A 16,780-nucleotide genomic window follows, 5' to 3' on the forward strand; every position below is an offset into this window, starting at 1 on the left:
GTTGTGGGCGCCAAGCGGGAGGTTGCAGCCGATGCCTGTGATAAAACAGTATCTGATTGTCTGCCCGCCCACCCCCGGCCCACGCATGGATGAATGGGCTGAAAGAGGATCGGAGCCAGGAGGGGAGCGGGCTGAGCTCCAGCTGCCGACCTGGGGGGAAGGGCCACACTAAAGCCCCTTTTTCCACCTATCAGGCCGGCTCAAATGTCTCCGCTAGCCTTTCTCCCGCTTTCCTTTCCTTCCTTGGAGTTCCCGTAACACGTACAAACATCTACCATTTGTTTTAAACTCTTTCTTGCCCCTTTGCCCCACCTCCCCAAGAACGTGAACAGGGGACCTGGTCTTTTTACTGTCTGGCAGCACCTGGCGTTCAAGAGGCGCTCAGTAATGATTAATGGGGAAAACAAACGAAACGATCTTTCGGGCGACAGGATGCGTCCTTTTTAGTCCCAAAAATGAGCTCAGGACTTTTTCTCCCCTTATCCCCACCAGCCTACTGGCAGAGTTGACGCTGCCTTCCTTGCCCCAATAGCACCAGCAGCACCAGCAACCGCCTGTGCACCTGAGGGAGGGATGAGCAGATGTTCCCTGCTTGTGTAGCTTCCATCTCTCTCTATCCTGACCCATCAATTCAGTTTCTCTTCCCATCTCTGCCACTAGCTCTGAGATCCTCTTCCCATTCTAGCCCTGTCCTCTCACTGGCAGGCTCATTGCCTGTGTGTGTGTGTGTGTGTGTGTGTGTGTGTTGAGTGAAAGCTGGGAAATTCAAGTAAAGTGGTCTCATTTTCCTGACACACACACACTTCTTTCTAGCATGCTCCATTTCACTGACTGCCTTCCAAAGAGAAGTAGCTGAGAGCAGGGGGAAATAATGGGATGCCAGGTCCAGGATAGGTATGTTTATGAGAAACAAAAACAGACTGGGCCAGGAAGGTTGCTCACATCATAATCCTAAATAGGAAATTCTTTCCTCTTGCCCAAGCCTGCTTCCTCTTTCCATCACCACCACCATCTGAGTCTCCTGACACTCCCAAAGGAGAAGACAAACCCAAAAAGAACAGAAGAAATAAGAATGGTGCCCTCCCTTCCAGCTTGTCAGCACACTCAGGAAGAACCATTCCTGACCCAAAGGAAGCATTTTTCTGCTCCCTGTAACTGGAGAGATGCTGGCAGGTCATCTGAGGCTGGAGGGCCCTAGGCATGTGTATGTGCTCGGAAAGGTGATAGGGATCACGGAAGCAAGATAAACTAAAGTCTGATGGATGAGGAGGTGATGTAGCTAGGGCCAGAAAGGGACAAGTGAGGCTTCAATCATGACAACCCTGGGAACCAGGCAGGGCGGGACCTCCCATTGTGCAGAGGGGAAACTGAGGGGCAGAGAGAAGCTGACATCCCCAAGAGGCCAAACTGAGACCACAAGCAGTTCTCCTGACTCCAAGAGTTCCCATCCCCTTCAACATCGTAACAAGGACCCTCACACAATAGCTAACTGTGTGGGGCTAGAATGGAATCCAATCCCTTCCAGCCCTGGTTTGGAGGAGGCTGTCCCATTTCCAGGATCCTTGCCATACTAGGCCAAGATGGCAGGAGAAAGCAGGGGTCCATGAGAACCAATGAACTATATGTGGGACTGTTGGTGTCTGGTATGACTTTGAGAGGTACTGCTGCCCAGCTCCCAGGTGGTAGGAGTTAAGCACTAAGAAGGCAGAAAATTTGGGAATACCACCCAAGGTGCCCCCATGGGAGTTTTTACACAGAGCCTTCACATGTATCATCTCTGCAGCCTCCAGCAGCTCCAAGAACAGCTCTCTAGTGGGAGCTGAAAGTATCCAGACCCAAGGACTTTGCTCTTGACTCTGGGACTTAAGTTTAACAAGGGTTGAACTTGGGTTCTCTGATTCCCAATACAAAGTGTTAAAGCTCTGGTCAGGAGTGAGTGGGTCTGGAGTCCTGCTGGAGAGTAGGAGTGGGTCAGCAGCAGAGGACTGCCTTAGGGGCTGGAAGGAAAAGGATCCACAGGAGTGTGAGGGCAGATGGGAGCAGACCCCAGGCTGGAGCTGTGCTTCTCTACTGGAGGTGGACAGAAGAGAAGGAGAGGAGATAGAGAGAGCATGCCAGTGTTTGTAGAATACCTGTGTCTCTAACTCCCCCAGGACCCACCAGCCCAAGGTTGGCCTCTGGAGCCAGGAATGCCCAGCAGCAATGCCAGAGTATCCAGATACCTTCTGGGCCTCAGTTTCCCCTTATGTAGAGTGAGGGCAAGGAGCTGACCACATTGGTGTCCAGTCTCTGAAGGTTGCGGAGGGATGCTGGCATCCGAAGATGCCACCGGGAGATTGTTCCTGGGCAGCTCGCGAGTCAGAGCTGCCCCCTCCCCTTCCCGCTCCTTCCCCTCCCCGTCCCCGGCAAGGCTGCAGGGCCCCCGCCCCCGCCCCGCCTCCGGTGTGCGATGGGGGGCGGGCGGCTGGCCGAGCCGAGAGGATCGGAGCCGCCACCTGATCCCATCCAGGCGCGGAGAGGCGAGCGAACCCGCACTCGGCGCTCAGGGCCCCCGGCGCCCTCCGATCCGCACTGGATTTCGGGACAAGGGTTGGGAGATAGCGGCGACCACCCCCCCACTCAGGTCGGAGGCAGAGCCCTTGGCGTGAGTACTGCAGTGCCCGGCGTGGGGGTGGGGGACGGAGATGGACCGGACGGAGATCGTGGGTGGGCAGGAGAGTGTCGTGGGGGCCTAGTGCCTGGAGAACATGGGGGGGGGGGGGTGCGCTCTGCCCCCTGGGGAGCGAGAGAGGCCCGGAGTGAGAGGGGGAATCTGGCCTATCCCCTATGGTGACCAGATCCTGGTGACTGGATCCCTGGGGTAGGTGGGGACGAAATTGAGGGAATGAGAGCTGGAGGGGTGGTAGTGATGGAGAGAGGAGAATGAAGGGAATTCAGAGGCAGGGATGATGGGGGGGGGGGGGATGGCAGGGAGAGGGAGGTGGGGGGACCTGGCAGCAGGCTAGGAGGAAAAAGGAAGGAAAAGAGGGAGGTGGAAAAATAGATGATCTCCTGGGCTACTAATTTGCAACCCCTTCAGCCCTTAGCCTCTTCCTCCTTAGTGCCCTGGGCAGCTTCCCTCCCTACTCACTGGGCTGTGCCATCCTCAAGTAAGGATGGAGTCTCCAGGTCATTCAATGGTCAGGTCCCGTGGTCCAGGCCAGGACACCCTCCTCTTCTAAAAGCACCCATATTGGGATCCCTGGGTGGCGCAGTGGTTTGGCGCTTGCCTTTGGCCCAGGGCGCGATCTTGGAGACCCGGGATCGAATCCCACATCAGGCTCCCGGTGCATGGAGCCTGCTTCTCCCTCTGCCTATGTCTCTGCCTCTCTCTCTCTCTCTCTCTGTGTGACTATCATAAATAAATAAAAATTAAAAAAAAAATTTAAAAGCACCCATATTGACTCAAGAGCCAGGATGGAGAGAGAAGGCTCATTTGGGAGTGGGTGGGTGTCCAGGCCAGTTTTCGAAGCTCTGGCTAGCTAGATAATTTTTTCCTTGGTTCCCCAGAGAAATGAAAGCAATTAGCAAAACCAGGCAGCAGCCTGAGGTAAATTGTTCTGACTAAAATTAGCACTGATATTCTGATGAGGCTGGGCATCCTGACCTGTCTGGGACAGCTGAGGGAAACTCTCTCCATGGAGCAGACACAGGGGAGACAAGGGGAGTGGTTTGAAGCATGTGATGGGCAGGAGCCAGGGCCCCTGGAGCCCACCACCCACCCTATACCAGCCTTAAGATCATAGAGGTTAACCCTAGCCCTGGCCAACCCCCATCCCCAGGTGCCAGTACTCTGACTCCATTTCCAGAGGAGGCATAGTGGAGAGAACTTGCCAAGAAAGGGAGGCCTCCAGGGTCCAGGTAGCACTCTCTCTCTGGACCTGGAATGTTTAGCCTGGCCAGGTGCCCACCCAGAGGAGACAAGGTTATTGCTTTCAAATACGTGAAGGTTTGTCATGGAGAAAAATGATCTGTGTGGTCCAGGAGGGCAGCACTAGCAATCATGTAGAGTGGAAGGTGGAAGAGAACAAGCTGAGGAGGTGGTAGGCTGAACCTAGCTGTCCCAGGAATAACTTTGACTAGCTGAGACTGCTCAGAAACAGACCAGGCTGTATCTGAAACTGGTGAACATCCTGTCACTGATGGTGACCAAACAGAAACTAGCACCCACCTTGAAGGGCTGGTGTCCAGGGATGATTCCCTCTTCCAAGGGGACCTCAGACTGGAGTCTGGCTGGCCGGGTCCCCAGGGCTAAGACATGGAGGGGAGGGAGATGGAGAGGACCACCAAGTACTCTACTGTCCTTCTCTGTGTGGCCTGGTTGAAGCATTTTCCAGGGAAAGTCCCAGTGTAGCTCCCTCCAGGCATGACCTCCTTGGGTGACCCAGAGTCCACTGAAAATAGGGTACTTTTAGCAAGTTTAGCAGAGATGAGAATACGTTGGCCCCCTTACGCCATTTAGCCTCTTTGGGAAACTCCCTTTAAAAAAAAATAAAACCAACTTTTTTTTTTTTTTTAAAGACTATTTATTTGACAGAGAGTGAGCAAGCACAAGCACGGGGAGCCGGAGAAGGGGAAGTAGGTTCCCCACTGAGCAGGGAGCCCAATGCCGGGTGCCGTCCCAGGACCCCAGGATCATGACCTGAGCCGAAGGCAGACACCAACTGAGCCGCCCAGGTGGCCCCAGGAAACTCCCATCTTGTCACCAAATCCTCTAGGCAGGGTAAGTGGCAGAGGCCACAGACTCTGACTTCCTCTTGTAGGCTTCCTCACTGAGGCAGAGCCAGCCCTTCTCTGCCCCTAGCAATCCCTGAAAAGACCACAGGGCCTTAGACTTTCTCTGTTGTGCCCTTGGATGGCCCTGTGTGGCTGAACCCTTCACCTCCCTCAGCCCCAGGCAGACTAAGTCTGTCTGCAGGTTGGTGGAGGAAACCAGGTGATGGGGCCTGGAGAGAAAGGAAAGGCATAACCGGGACATCTTTCCACCCAAACAGGTTTAAATGTAATCCAGGATTAATGAGGAGCCAGGGGAGGTAATGGTTAAGAAAAGGGACTGAAAACTAAGCTCCAGGCCCCTGGGGAAAGTGATGGTCAAAAGTTTTTACATTACCTCATCCCTCCTGGGACCCAGGTGTCCTAGTTCCATATACATGCAAATGCCCATAGGGTTCCAGGCTCCCTCTCCCCATTCAAGAGGTGTGTGTGTGAGAGGCTGAAGCTGAACCTAGACCTGAGACCGAGGGCCCTGAGACAGAGATGCTACCCTAGTGGGGAGGCAGGCATTGCTGCTGAAGCTGACTTTCCACTAGCATTGCCAAAGGCTGCCCTTGAGTATTCATGCAGGGACAGGTGACTGGCTGGAAACCAGACCCTTCTTCTGCCTCTCACTCCTGCCACTCACCTGAGATGGAGACCCACCTTCTCCTGGAAAATCTCAGCAGGACAATAAGGAGAAGCCCCTCTGTATTCCCCACACCCCCACCCCTCTCCTAGGCTGCTATGTCACGGCCTTGGCTGGGCACCTCTCACTGCAGAGGCAGCTGATGAGGCAGCCAGGGTTTCAGGTGTCTGGGGATGGAATCCAGATAGGGTTCTGGGATTTCAAGTCCTTCCTTTCTTTCCCACATGGATTTATTGGTCTTGGGCCCTCAGGGCAGGAGCTCAGCTAGGAAGACCGAAGCTTCTGACCGATGCTCAGAAGCATGCAGAACTGCCAGAATCCACAGCAGGGACGGGGAAATCAGTTTTCTGTGGAAGCAGCACATATAACGTCTAGGGGGACTAGTTTGAAATCAGAAAGAACAGGTCTGAATCCTGATCCTGCCAACAGCTGTGTGCCTATGGGACATGTAGCACCAACACTTACAGCCTCAGTTTCCTGGTCTGTAACATGGGGAATAATATCTGTGTTACAAGTGTAGTGGGGATTACATGGAATTAAGTATGTAAGAGTACAGTACATGTAGTAAACCTGCAGTATTGATCCATTGCCCACGTCAAGAGACCCGAGAAGCTATAGGTCTGGTCACTAGTTTCTTATGAGCTCAGTCTCTGGGGAGTCAAGACCAACTCTTGGCTGAAGCAGTCAGGCAAGGAGTCCTGAAGGAGAGAAACCTTGAATTGAGACTTTTGTGCTTTAAGCCAAGCCCTGGTGCTAAGGTAAGTCTACTGGGGAGACAGATACAAATGACCACAAGACAAAGATGAATTCGGGCCAGGCAGAGAAGCCGGGACAGGGCTCAAGGGAGGAGTGGCTACAGCTTGAAGAGCTGGCCACACCCCAGAGCCTGTAATTCCACCCAAGACTAAGTTATCAGGAGCAGTGTGGAGATAGAGTCTTGGTAATGGGAGGTAGGAATCTGATCTTCTCTGGCTTCTCTGCTCATTCCACCCTTTGGAGCTCTCCTTTGCAGCAGTCCTGCTGGGGCCCACAGCCCATTTCCTCTACCTGCTGAAAACCTGTTTGCCTCCTTCTTCTACTAGGCCTCTCAGGAATACTGGCCCTGCTACCAGAGCCCCAGGAGCCCCCATGAGTGCCAGCGAAGGGAGTCCTGGATAGCAAGGCCCCGGCTGGTCCAGGGCTGGGTACCCCATCATGCCACCCATCCTTCAGCACCTGCAGCAGGCCACCAAGATGATGAGCCGCAGGAAAATCCTGCTGTTGGTGCTAGGATGTGGCACCTTAAGCCTCCTCATCCACCAGGGGGCGCAGCTCAGCTGGTAAGGGGACCGGGCCTCGGTGTGGGGGCGGGCCCCAGGCGAGTTGCATTCTTGCCTGGTTGGCAGAACTGGAGCTCTCCTTCCCATCCCTTTTATCTGCCAGAAAAGTGTGTCTTCCGCTGGGCTTTGCCCCTTCCGTCTGTTCTAAAAGTGCTTTCTATACATTCTCCTTAGAGCCACACAACCTCCCAGAGCAGGGACTGGTCTTCATTGAAAGGTTGCTTGAAGTCATAGAGTTAGTCAGTGACTAACCTGGGATTCTAATCCAGTCCAAGTCCTTCCCACAACATCATGTTCTGAGTGTCTCCCCAAAGGACTGCAAACAACTTCTCATTACTTCTGCTGTGCTGGGCAAATCCCCTCACTTCTCCGAGCCTGTTTCCTCATCTATAAAATGGGAATGATGGTACGTGTGACCCAATTAGTCATCCTGATACAGAATCCAATGTGACAACCAATAGGAGCCCTTACCCTACTCCTGGCTCATTATGGGAACCCAACAAGTCCCTGCCCCTCTCAGGGCCACAACCTTCCCATTTTCTACATGATCTGCCTGTGAGAATGGTGTGAATGGGCTCAGTTCTCCTTGCTGGATGATCTGCTGGTCTTTAGGAGGAGTATCTGTATAGATATTACCCTGAGCCCAAACTAGCCATAGATAGGAAGTCTTGGTGGCATTCTCAAAGGTGCTTAAAGTAATCCTCATTACATGATGCTTAGGATAGAAAAGAAACAAGAGTAACTCAAAGTCTGAAGGGAACTTACAGGTCACCTGTAATCCCAAACACCTTTGTTTCAGGAACAAGGAAAAAGAAATGAAAGCTTCATGAAGGCTAGGATTATTCTTTGTTTTTTATACGAGTAAAATTCTTGAGCCTAGAACAGTGCCTAGTGCATAGTACATGCTCAAAAAACAAAAACAAAACTTGTTCAATAAATGAATGAGGCTCCAGAGAACTTAACAGAATCACATAACAGATTGCCTCAAAGCTCATGCTACTCATCTATAAGATGAGGAGCCAGTGAAAAAGTAAAAATAAGAAGACAAAGAATAAAAGAATATGGTGATTTTATCTGAGTTCCCAGATAATGTAAATGGTTCTTCCTCTGGTCTTCAGTTTCTATATGTGTAGAGTAGGCTTTCTCAAGGATCTCCAAGGGCCCCTGTCCTTATATTAGTTATGTATTTCTGTATAGCCAAACTACTTCAAAACTTAGTACCTGAACACATCAAACATTTATTATCGTGCTTCTGTGGGTCAGGAATCCATGTGTGATTTAGCTGGGTACTTCTTGCTCAAGGTCACATGGAGTTGGACTCCAGCTGGCTGCTGAGGATGCAGTCTCAAATGAAATTCTGATTAGAAGTGCTCCCCTTCCAGGCTCACTCGTGTGGTTGCTGGCAGCATTCAGTCCTTCAAGCAGGCGATAGACTAAGAGCCCAGTTCCTCGGGGACTGTTGCCACATGGTACCTCCCCATATGGCTGCTCATAGTACCGCAGCTTGCTTCTCCCTGCATGACTTATGAGAGAGAGAGAGAGAGAGAGAGAGAGAGAGAAAGACACCAAGATAGAAGCCATAGTCTTCTTATAATGTAATCTCCAGAGTGAGATCCCATCGTTTCTCCCTATTCTATTCCCTGGTTGCATCAATAAGTCCTGCTCATACTCATGGGGAGGGAAATACACAAAAGCGCAAATACCCAAGGCCAACGGGGAGCACTGAAGGTCATCTTAGAGGCCACCCGCCATACCCCTCTACGGGTCTGTGGCCCATCTCAACATCCTTGGGGAGGGGCAAGGGTTGAGATGCACCCCTCTCACACCCTTACCCCTGCACACCCCGCCCCCCACACCCGACTTGGCAGGTACCCCAAGCTGTTTCCTCTGAGCTGTCCACCTCTGCGGGGCTCACCTCCCCGCCCCAAGCACATGACTGTGGCCTTCCTGAAGACACATAAGACTGCGGGCACCACCGTGCAGAACATACTGTTCCGCTTCGCTGAGCGGCACAACCTGACGGTGGCTCTGCCGCACCCGAGCTGCGAGCACCAGTTCTGCTACCCACGCAACTTCTCGGCACACTTCGTGCACCCCGCCACGCGGCCGCCGCACATGCTGGCCAGCCACCTGCGCTTCGACCGCGCGGAGCTTGAGCGCCTCATGCCACCCGGCACCATCTACGTCACCATCCTGCGCGAGCCGGCCGCCATGTTCGAGTCGCTCTTCAGCTACTACAACCAGTACTGTCCAGCCTTCCGGCGCGTGCCCAACGCGTCGCTCGAGGCCTTCCTGCGCGCGCCCGAGGCCTACTACCGCGCGGGCGAGCATTTCGCCATGTTCGCGCACAACACGCTGGCCTACGACCTGGGCGGCGACAACGAGCGCAGCCCGCGCGACGACGCCGCCTACCTGGCGGGCCTGATCCGCCAGGTGGAGGAGGTCTTCTCGCTCGTCATGATCGCCGAGTACTTCGACGAGTCGCTGGTGCTGCTGCGGCGCCTGCTGGCCTGGGACCTGGACGACGTGCTCTACGCCAAGCTCAACGCGCGCGCCGCAAGCTCGCGCCTCGCCGCCATTCCTGCGGCGCTTGCACGGGCTGCGCGCGCCTGGAACGCGCTCGACGCGGGCCTGTATGACCACTTCAACGCCACCTTTTGGCGCCGCGTGGCGAGCGCTGGCCGGGCCTGCGTGGAGCGCGAGGTGCGTGAGCTGCGCGAGGCCCGCGAGCGCCTACTGCGGCGCTGCTTCGGCGACGAGCCTGTGCTGCGGCCCGCCGCTCAGATCCGCACCAAGCAGCTGCAGCCATGGCAGCCCAGCCGCAAGGTGGACATCATGGGCTATGACCTGCCCAACGGCGGCGCGGGCCCAGCCACCGAGGCCTGCCTCAAGCTGGCCATGCCCGAGGTGCAGTACTCGAGCTACCTGCTGCGCAAGCAAAAGCGAAGGGGCGGCGTTCGCGCCCGGCCCGAACCAGTCTTGGACAATCCTCCGCCCCGGCCCATCCGGGCACTGCCCCGCAGCCCCCAGGGCCACTGAGCTCTGAAGAGTCTGGGTCCTACCCTGCCCGCCGGGAGTCCTGCCTAGGACTGCCCCCAGCTCCCCCCTCGTCAGGCCCCCTTCTGCTCAGTCCTTGGGGCACCGTCTCCCAATCTGAGCCTGCCTCCCTAGGGTGAGTTGAACCCCCCTTCCGTGGAGGGTGCTGATAGGCCCGATTGAGCTCCAGGCTACCCATTTGTCCTTCCTTACTGGCTGGTGACTTTGGCAAGAGGTCTGAGGCCTGTCCGGAACTGACCACCCTGCCTTTTTCTGTGGGGTGAGCCCCACACTTGTCTTTTCCACGCGGGTAGGCCCAGGCCTCACGCAGAGGGGGTGCTGAGCCCTGGGAAAGGCTGCTTTGCCCGTCAGCTTCCACAAGCTCTTGCTCTTCCTCCCGGGGGTCAGAGACACCCCACACACACTGTCTGTCTTCCAGGTTCCACCCTCCCCACAGACCTAAGCTGCTCCCAGACTCCCAGAACCAAGAGTTCTTGGGTTGGGCTTTTTGTTTGTTTGTTTTTTCTTTAATAAAATACCTCTAAAAGACACAGGTAGTATGTCAGTCACTGAAGGTTAGATTTCCCATGTTAGAGGATGAGGCAGATGCCCAAAAATAGCAGCTGTCACTGTCACCATGAGGAAAGGGGCCCCAGGCTCAATCAAGCTCCTCCACTACTTTTCCCAGAGGCTCACAACAAACACCCCTTGACTGACTGGGCTCACGGAAGCAAACTGGCCGCCTCAGCTCCACTATTTTCCTTTGAGAAAAATCTAAATAATTGCTTTTCATTCAATTCAGCCCCACTTATTGAACACCATGTCTAATGGGGAACATAAGTGAGCAAGGCAGATAGGGCTCATGGGGTGCTCTGGGAGACATTGGAACTGGAGCAGAAACTGAAGGAAGGATGGGGCAGAGGTCCTGAGTAGAGGGAAATAACCACCTCAGGCTGAGCAGAGGCTGAATGGAGGATCATATCCAGTAAGGAGGTGCTCACCTCAACCTCCTCCTTTTGAGTCACCAACGTCACTACCAGCCCTTCCACAAGGAGAAAACACCCCGACTCAGATGAGGACCATTCCCTTCCCCCACAGTGTTCTTTAGCCCAGCAAGACATCCAGCACTTGCACATGAAACTCTCTTAAGAGACTAGCAGAGGATCAGGACTTTTTTGTTACTTTCTTCAGAGCTATGTTGACAGATCTGGACAAGTAGTAAAAATAATAGCTAATGTGGTCTACTGTGTGCCAGCCATTGTTTAAGGGCTTTATATACATTAACTTACCAGATGGACACCATCTATGGGTGATAGAACTGAAACTTGGAGAGATTAACACTCAGGGTCACACAGCTAGGATCTGAATCCAGACAGTGTAGCTTCAGAGTCTGTGCTCCCTAAGTGCTATCACACTGTCATTTGAATAAAATAGTTCCCATGCCCTAGGCTAGGCTGACTCCCAGGACCTTCCCTCAAAAGAATGTAAAGTGAAGAAACCAAGACATTGCTATCAGCTCTTTATTTTATTCTTCACAGAGACAATCGTTGACCTGTTTGACCTGTTTGGACGATGGAGATTGGAATGGTTAGTTGACAGTTTGGATGGCAGTTTCTGAGCTTTAAAAAGAGGCTATTTTTTTTTTTTTAAAAGAGGCTATTTTTATAGCACCCCACTATTTACCAGTAGAGCTCTGGAAAAGGCAAAAGGCAATAACTAGAGATGCACAAAGTTGTAATTACGTTTCTGGCATTAAGCAGCAGTAAAGAATTGTACTAGACTCGAAGTCTTCTATCCAAAGAAAACCATGCTCTGGACCTTTTTTTTTTTTTTTTTTTTTTTTTTTAAGATTTTGTTTATTCATGAGAATGCACAGGGAGGAGAGAGAGAGGCAGAGACAGGCAGAGGGAGAAGCAGGCTCCATGCAGGGAGCCTGACGTGGGACTCGATCCAGGGTCTCCAGGATCACACCCTGGGCTGCAGGCAGCGCTAAACCGCTGAGCCACCGGGGCTGCCCCATGCTCTGGACCCTTGACCAAGAAGGAGTCTGTCTGCCACTGCCTTTCTCTAGCCCTAGCCTCTGGTCATACCTTTGCCAAGAATAACCTTCACCTTGTCCTGGATCCTCCTGGAAAATTCAGACTTGCCTTTAATATCTGCCTTGATATACCTCTCCTGCCTTCCCAGCCCCTCAGACTGGTGGGCCTTCTTTTATAAACTTTGCCCCATTTAAGGAGAGAGCACAATTCTGGACCTAGAAAAATCTGGATTCAAGAACTAACTGGAATAATCTGGAATCATCAGGCCCTGGGAGAGGGTTTCTCTGTCCAAGCAAAGGCAGACCCTAAGTAGGCACCAAATCGAATCACCTTCAGTGATTAAGCAGGGCGAGGGGATGGGAGTGGAAGGCTCTGGGACTCCTTGGTCCAAACACCTTCAGATTCAGCTACAGGGAAATAGGCCCCAGCTTCTGGGTCCCCAATACCTTGCAAAAAGGCTTTTTTCAACACACATGTGGTGCTGTCCACTCTGTGCCCACTCTGCACATTTCCAGAACTGGACAGTGGGTGGAATGTGGTTGCTGCCTCGAGGAGCTTACAGTAAGGTCTGGGACATGTGTGCATGCAGCATGCAGCTACCTTGATGACAGTGACTTAATGGAAGCGATTACTTCCATCCATGCTTTGGAGTTCAAACCATGACTCTGCTGCCTACTCGTTCACGACCTTGGTCTTACCATTTGAGCCTCACTTTCCTCACCTATGAAATGAACCATTCCTAAAACAAGCACACAAACAAAACAACAAAAAGAAACGAACCACTTCTGTCCTGAGCTTCGTGAACAGTATTTGAGATAAGGCACTTAGCACAGTGCCTGACACAGGGAAATGTTCCCCAAGTAGCAGGTCTGGTGCCACCAGGGCTCCTCCAAGACAGACACCCTTCATGTTGTTGGTGCTACAGGTCAGCACATCTGTTCCATGGGTTTACCGGCACGTAGAAGCATTTTGAGGTAAGGGTGCCTTTTTCTAGTTTGCTCAAAGGCGCTGTATGGGCAACAGCAGCCTTGATTTTTTGAGTAGAGAAGATGTGCCAAGTGTCTCCTGGGCCATCCACATGGAAGTTCAGATTGTCCTATGTGGGATGCTGGAGTGAACGGAGTGGCTACAATGACAGTCAGGGGAGGCTGGGCTGTCCCCACAGCAGAGGGGTCATGATCTCTATCTGCAGCTCTTCCCTGGCTGGCTAAGCAGCACATCAGGTAGGGACCTCTGTTATATATGAAGAGGAGTCACTGAAGCCAGCAGGAGAAAGGTCTATAACTGCAAATGCTACTGGGAGAAGGCGCATGGATAAGAACAGTGACACCAGCTAATGTCTCCTGAACACTTACGATGGGCTGAGTGTTCTCTGTGTCTGTGTATTTTTAATCACATGATACTTTCACCACCCCTGTGAAGGAAGTGTTATTCTTTATCTCCCTTTCACAGAAGGGGAAACGGGCACTAAAAGGTGTGGTGGCCCAGGCTTACTGGCCTGGGAGAGGCTGAGCCAGGACAGAACCCAGAGTGCTCAGACCCCCAATTGACATTGGAAACTATTGTCCTGCCCCATCAAACTCAAGAGCCTTCTTCTTCTTCTTTTTTTTTTTCCTCAAGAGCTTTCTTATAGGATACCTGGATGGCTCAGTTGGTTGAGCGTCTGCCTTCAGCTCAGGTCATGATCTCCGGATCTTGGGATTGAGCCCCATACTGGGCTCCCTGCTCAGTGGAGAGCCTGCTTCTCCCTCTGCCCTCCCCCTGCTCATGCTTGTGTGCTCTCTCTCTCTTTCCCTCTCTCTGAAATAAATAAATAAAATCTTAAAAAAAAATAGCCCCCTTATAGAAGCCTCCTGCGAACAGCCTTGAGTGGGAGAGAGGTGTAGAGCCCAAGCACTTTGGGTGCCTGGCAATCTGCCAACATGATTGGGCAGCTTCTCAGGCTGTGCCAGAGAAGCAGAGAGGGACTGCAGGGTAAGAACACCGGAGTAGAGGGGCAGCCCCCGGGGGCATCCAGATGAAGGGAAGGAAGAGAGGAGGGGAGCCAATTAAGAAAGAGGAGGGGAGCCAATTAAGGAGGGGAGCCAATTAAGAAAGGGGAGCCCCTTTCTTAATCTCAGAGACCTGAGATTAGCTCCTCTGACCAGAAGAACTGAAAGAATCTGAGGGCCATGGCTGGCCATAGGCTCTCCTCTCTAAAAGGTCCCCCTGCATCCTCCAGTGAACAAAGGAGAGGACAGGACCAACCTCCTCATCCCCACTCTCCACTCCCATACAAATCTCATAGGATTTTCACAACACTCAGGCAACAGGGGAACAGGAATCACAGCCTAATACCCCATTACAAATGGGAAGACTGAGTCCCAGAGAGGGCATGTGGCTTCCAGAGTGGCCTACAGCCAGGGCAGAGACAGGAGTGGGGACCCTCCCATCAGCTGGAGCCACAAGAGGCAGGATCCTGGTTCCTCTCTCCCAACTTTGTTTCCAGCCTAGAGCTCCCCTCCTGGGCGTTCCCCAGACTCATCAAACCCATTATGTTCAAACCAGACCTCTCACCTTTTGTTCAAAACAGCTCCTCCAGTACTCTCAGTTTCAAGGACTGGCAGCTCACTGAAGCAGAAGCTGAAGCCCCAATCTTTGATATCTCCTTAATGTCTCCCTCACCCCTTTCCCAGTACCAGCTATCATCACATTCTATAGATTCTGACTCCTGAATAGCTGGCATCTACCCATATATCCTTCTCCACAGCACCTGTGTTGGTCCAAGCCATCAGTTTCTCTGTGGGTACTCTGATGACCATACTTAACTGACCTATTTGTCTCAGGCTCCCCAAGGCAGCCTCCTCTCTGTATCCAGAGTGATCCTTCCTAAAGCAGCCAGATGTTATCATTCCCATTTGAAACACTGCCCCTCTTACCGGCCCACAAGGCCCAGTCTAGTCTGATCCCTGACCCCTAAAAAAACTTTTTAAAAAAGATTTTAGGGCAGCCCCGGTGGCTCAGCGGTTTAGTGCCGCCTTCAGTCCAGGGTGTGATCCTGGAGACCCAGGATCGAGTTCCGCGTCAGGCTTCCTGCATGGAGCCTGTTTCTCTCTCTGCCTCTCTCTCTCTCTCTCTCTCTCTCTCTCTCTCTCTCTGTGTCTCATGAATAAATAAATAAACTCTTTTTTTTTTTTTTTAATTTTCTTATTTATTTATGATAGTCACAGAGAGAGAGAGAGAGGCAGAGACACAGGCGGAGGGAGAAGCAGGCTCCATGCACCGGGAGCCTGATGTGGGATTCGATCCCGGGTCTCCAGGATCACGCCCTGGGCCAAAGGCAGGCGCCAAACCGCTGTGCCACCCAGGGATCCCAATAAATAAACTCTTAAATAAAATAGTTTATTTATTCATGAGAGACACAGAGAGAGGCAGAGGTAGGTAGAGGGAGGGGCAGGCTCCATGCAGGGAGCCCAATGTGGGACTTGATCCCAGGATCCCGGGATCATGACATGAGCCCAGGGCAGACATTCAACCGCTGAGCCACCCAGGCATCCCTAAAAAAACTTTTCAGCTACATCTCCCATTGTTTCTCTAACCCATTGTGTTCCAGCCACACTGGATTTTTTTACACACCATTCCCTGAATGCAATGATATGCCAAGTCTGGCTCTTACTGGCTCTTGAAATCTGAATTTTGCCAGCTAGTTGTTAAACACATTAACATTATAATAAAAATAAAAATTAAATTATTAAATTATATAGACTTATCAAATAAATTATATTAAGAGCAAAGTTAATAAGTACTGGCAACTCATTACTTTCTAATTAGTTTACTAGATTTTACTATTGTTTGTGCTCTTAAGGTTATTTATGTCTATTTTATCTGTCTGGTGGAAATCCTATAGAATGATGTGCTACTTCACATTTCTTCCAAATTTTTCATTGGTAGCATGAAATCAGCCATAGTGGAAATAGTTACAATACAAATCAACAAACACTATAGACCAATTGATTCATTGTTTTGTTGATCATCTAGACCAGGGTTCAACAAACTATAAGCCAAATTTGCCCCACTATCTGATTTTGTAAATAAAGTTTTATTGGAACACAGCTACACTCATTCATTTATTATTTTGTGGCCATTTTGCACAATAGCAGAGTTGTGTAGTGCCTATAGAGACTGTATGGCCCCCAAAGACTAAGACTAAGATATTTACTCCTTTGTCCTTCATGAAAAAAGTTTGTTCCTCATTGCAAAAATGAAAATATATCAGCCAATATTTACATCATAACTACACATGAAGAGATTATGTTAAACATTTACCAGCATACCACTGCCTAAAGCTGCTGGGCTCATTCATACCTCCATTCTTTGCATATGATATTCCATTTGCCCACAATGCCTTTTCTCTTTTGATCCACCGGGAGAGTTCCTACCCATTCTTTTTTTTTTTTTTTTAAGATTTTATTTATTTATTCATGAAAGAGAGAGTGGCAGAGACATAGGCATAGGAAGAAGCAGACTCCCCACAAGGAGCCTGTGCGAGACTCTATCAAAGGACCTCAGGATCACAACCTGAGCCAAAGGCAGACACTCAACCACTGAGCCACCCAGGTACCTGTTCCTACCCATTCTGTAACATGTCCCTTTTCCCATGATCCTGTATCAGTTAGCAATGTGCTGTGTAACAAACCACCCCAAAATATAAAGGTTTTAAAAGACTTATTCTCATCAGGTTATTAGTCATCTAGGTGGTTCTGATGATCTGGGCTGGGCTTGACTGATCTCAACTGTGCTCACTCACAGTCCATGGTCAGCTGGCATGATGCCTGGGATCTGGGTAGTCTAGCATGGCCTCAACCAAGATGGTTCAGTTGTGTTCTATATGGTCTCTCTTATCTTTAGTAGATGAGCCTGAGCATGTTCTCGTTGCCTAAGTGTGGGTTCAAGAGAGCAAGAGAAAA

General features: G+C 51.4%; 1 protein-coding gene across 2 annotated transcripts; it reads left to right on the top strand.

Annotated features, from left to right (window-relative positions):
- Positions 1–2,486: 2,486 nt before the first annotated feature.
- Positions 2,487–10,344, top strand: GAL3ST3 (galactose-3-O-sulfotransferase 3). 2 transcript variants are annotated; one of them, XM_041773495.1, is made up of 3 exons: positions 2,487–2,644; positions 6,523–6,759; positions 8,628–10,344. In XM_041773495.1, exons 2-3 carry the CDS (start codon positions 6,635–6,637, stop codon positions 9,796–9,798), a joined length of 1,296 nt encoding a protein of 431 aa, XP_041629429.1. In that variant the 5' UTR covers positions 2,487–2,644; positions 6,523–6,634; the 3' UTR covers positions 9,799–10,344. The 2 variants fall into 2 exon arrangements, with proteins under 2 accessions (XP_041629429.1, XP_041629430.1); XM_041773496.1 differs by lacking the exon at positions 2,487–2,644 and adding an exon at positions 6,934–7,165 and having other exon boundaries at positions 6,676–6,759.
- The last annotated feature ends 6,436 nt before the right edge of the window (positions 10,345–16,780 follow it).

This window comes from Vulpes lagopus, chromosome 11, assembly GCF_018345385.1.
Source record: "Vulpes lagopus strain Blue_001 chromosome 11, ASM1834538v1, whole genome shotgun sequence".
NCBI lineage: Eukaryota > Metazoa > Chordata > Mammalia > Carnivora > Canidae > Vulpes > Vulpes lagopus.

What these genes read in the sequence shown, in the direction of transcription:
- GAL3ST3 (XM_041773495.1), top strand. Translation starts at nt 6,635, where the DNA reads ATGCCACCCATCCTTCAGCACCTGCAGCAGGCCACCAAGATGATGAGC. An exon ending in CAGGGGGCGCAGCTCAGCTG is followed by an intron (nt 6,760 to 8,627) that starts GTAAGGGGACCG and finishes CCGACTTGGCAG; the next exon opens with GTACCCCAAGCTGTTTCCTC.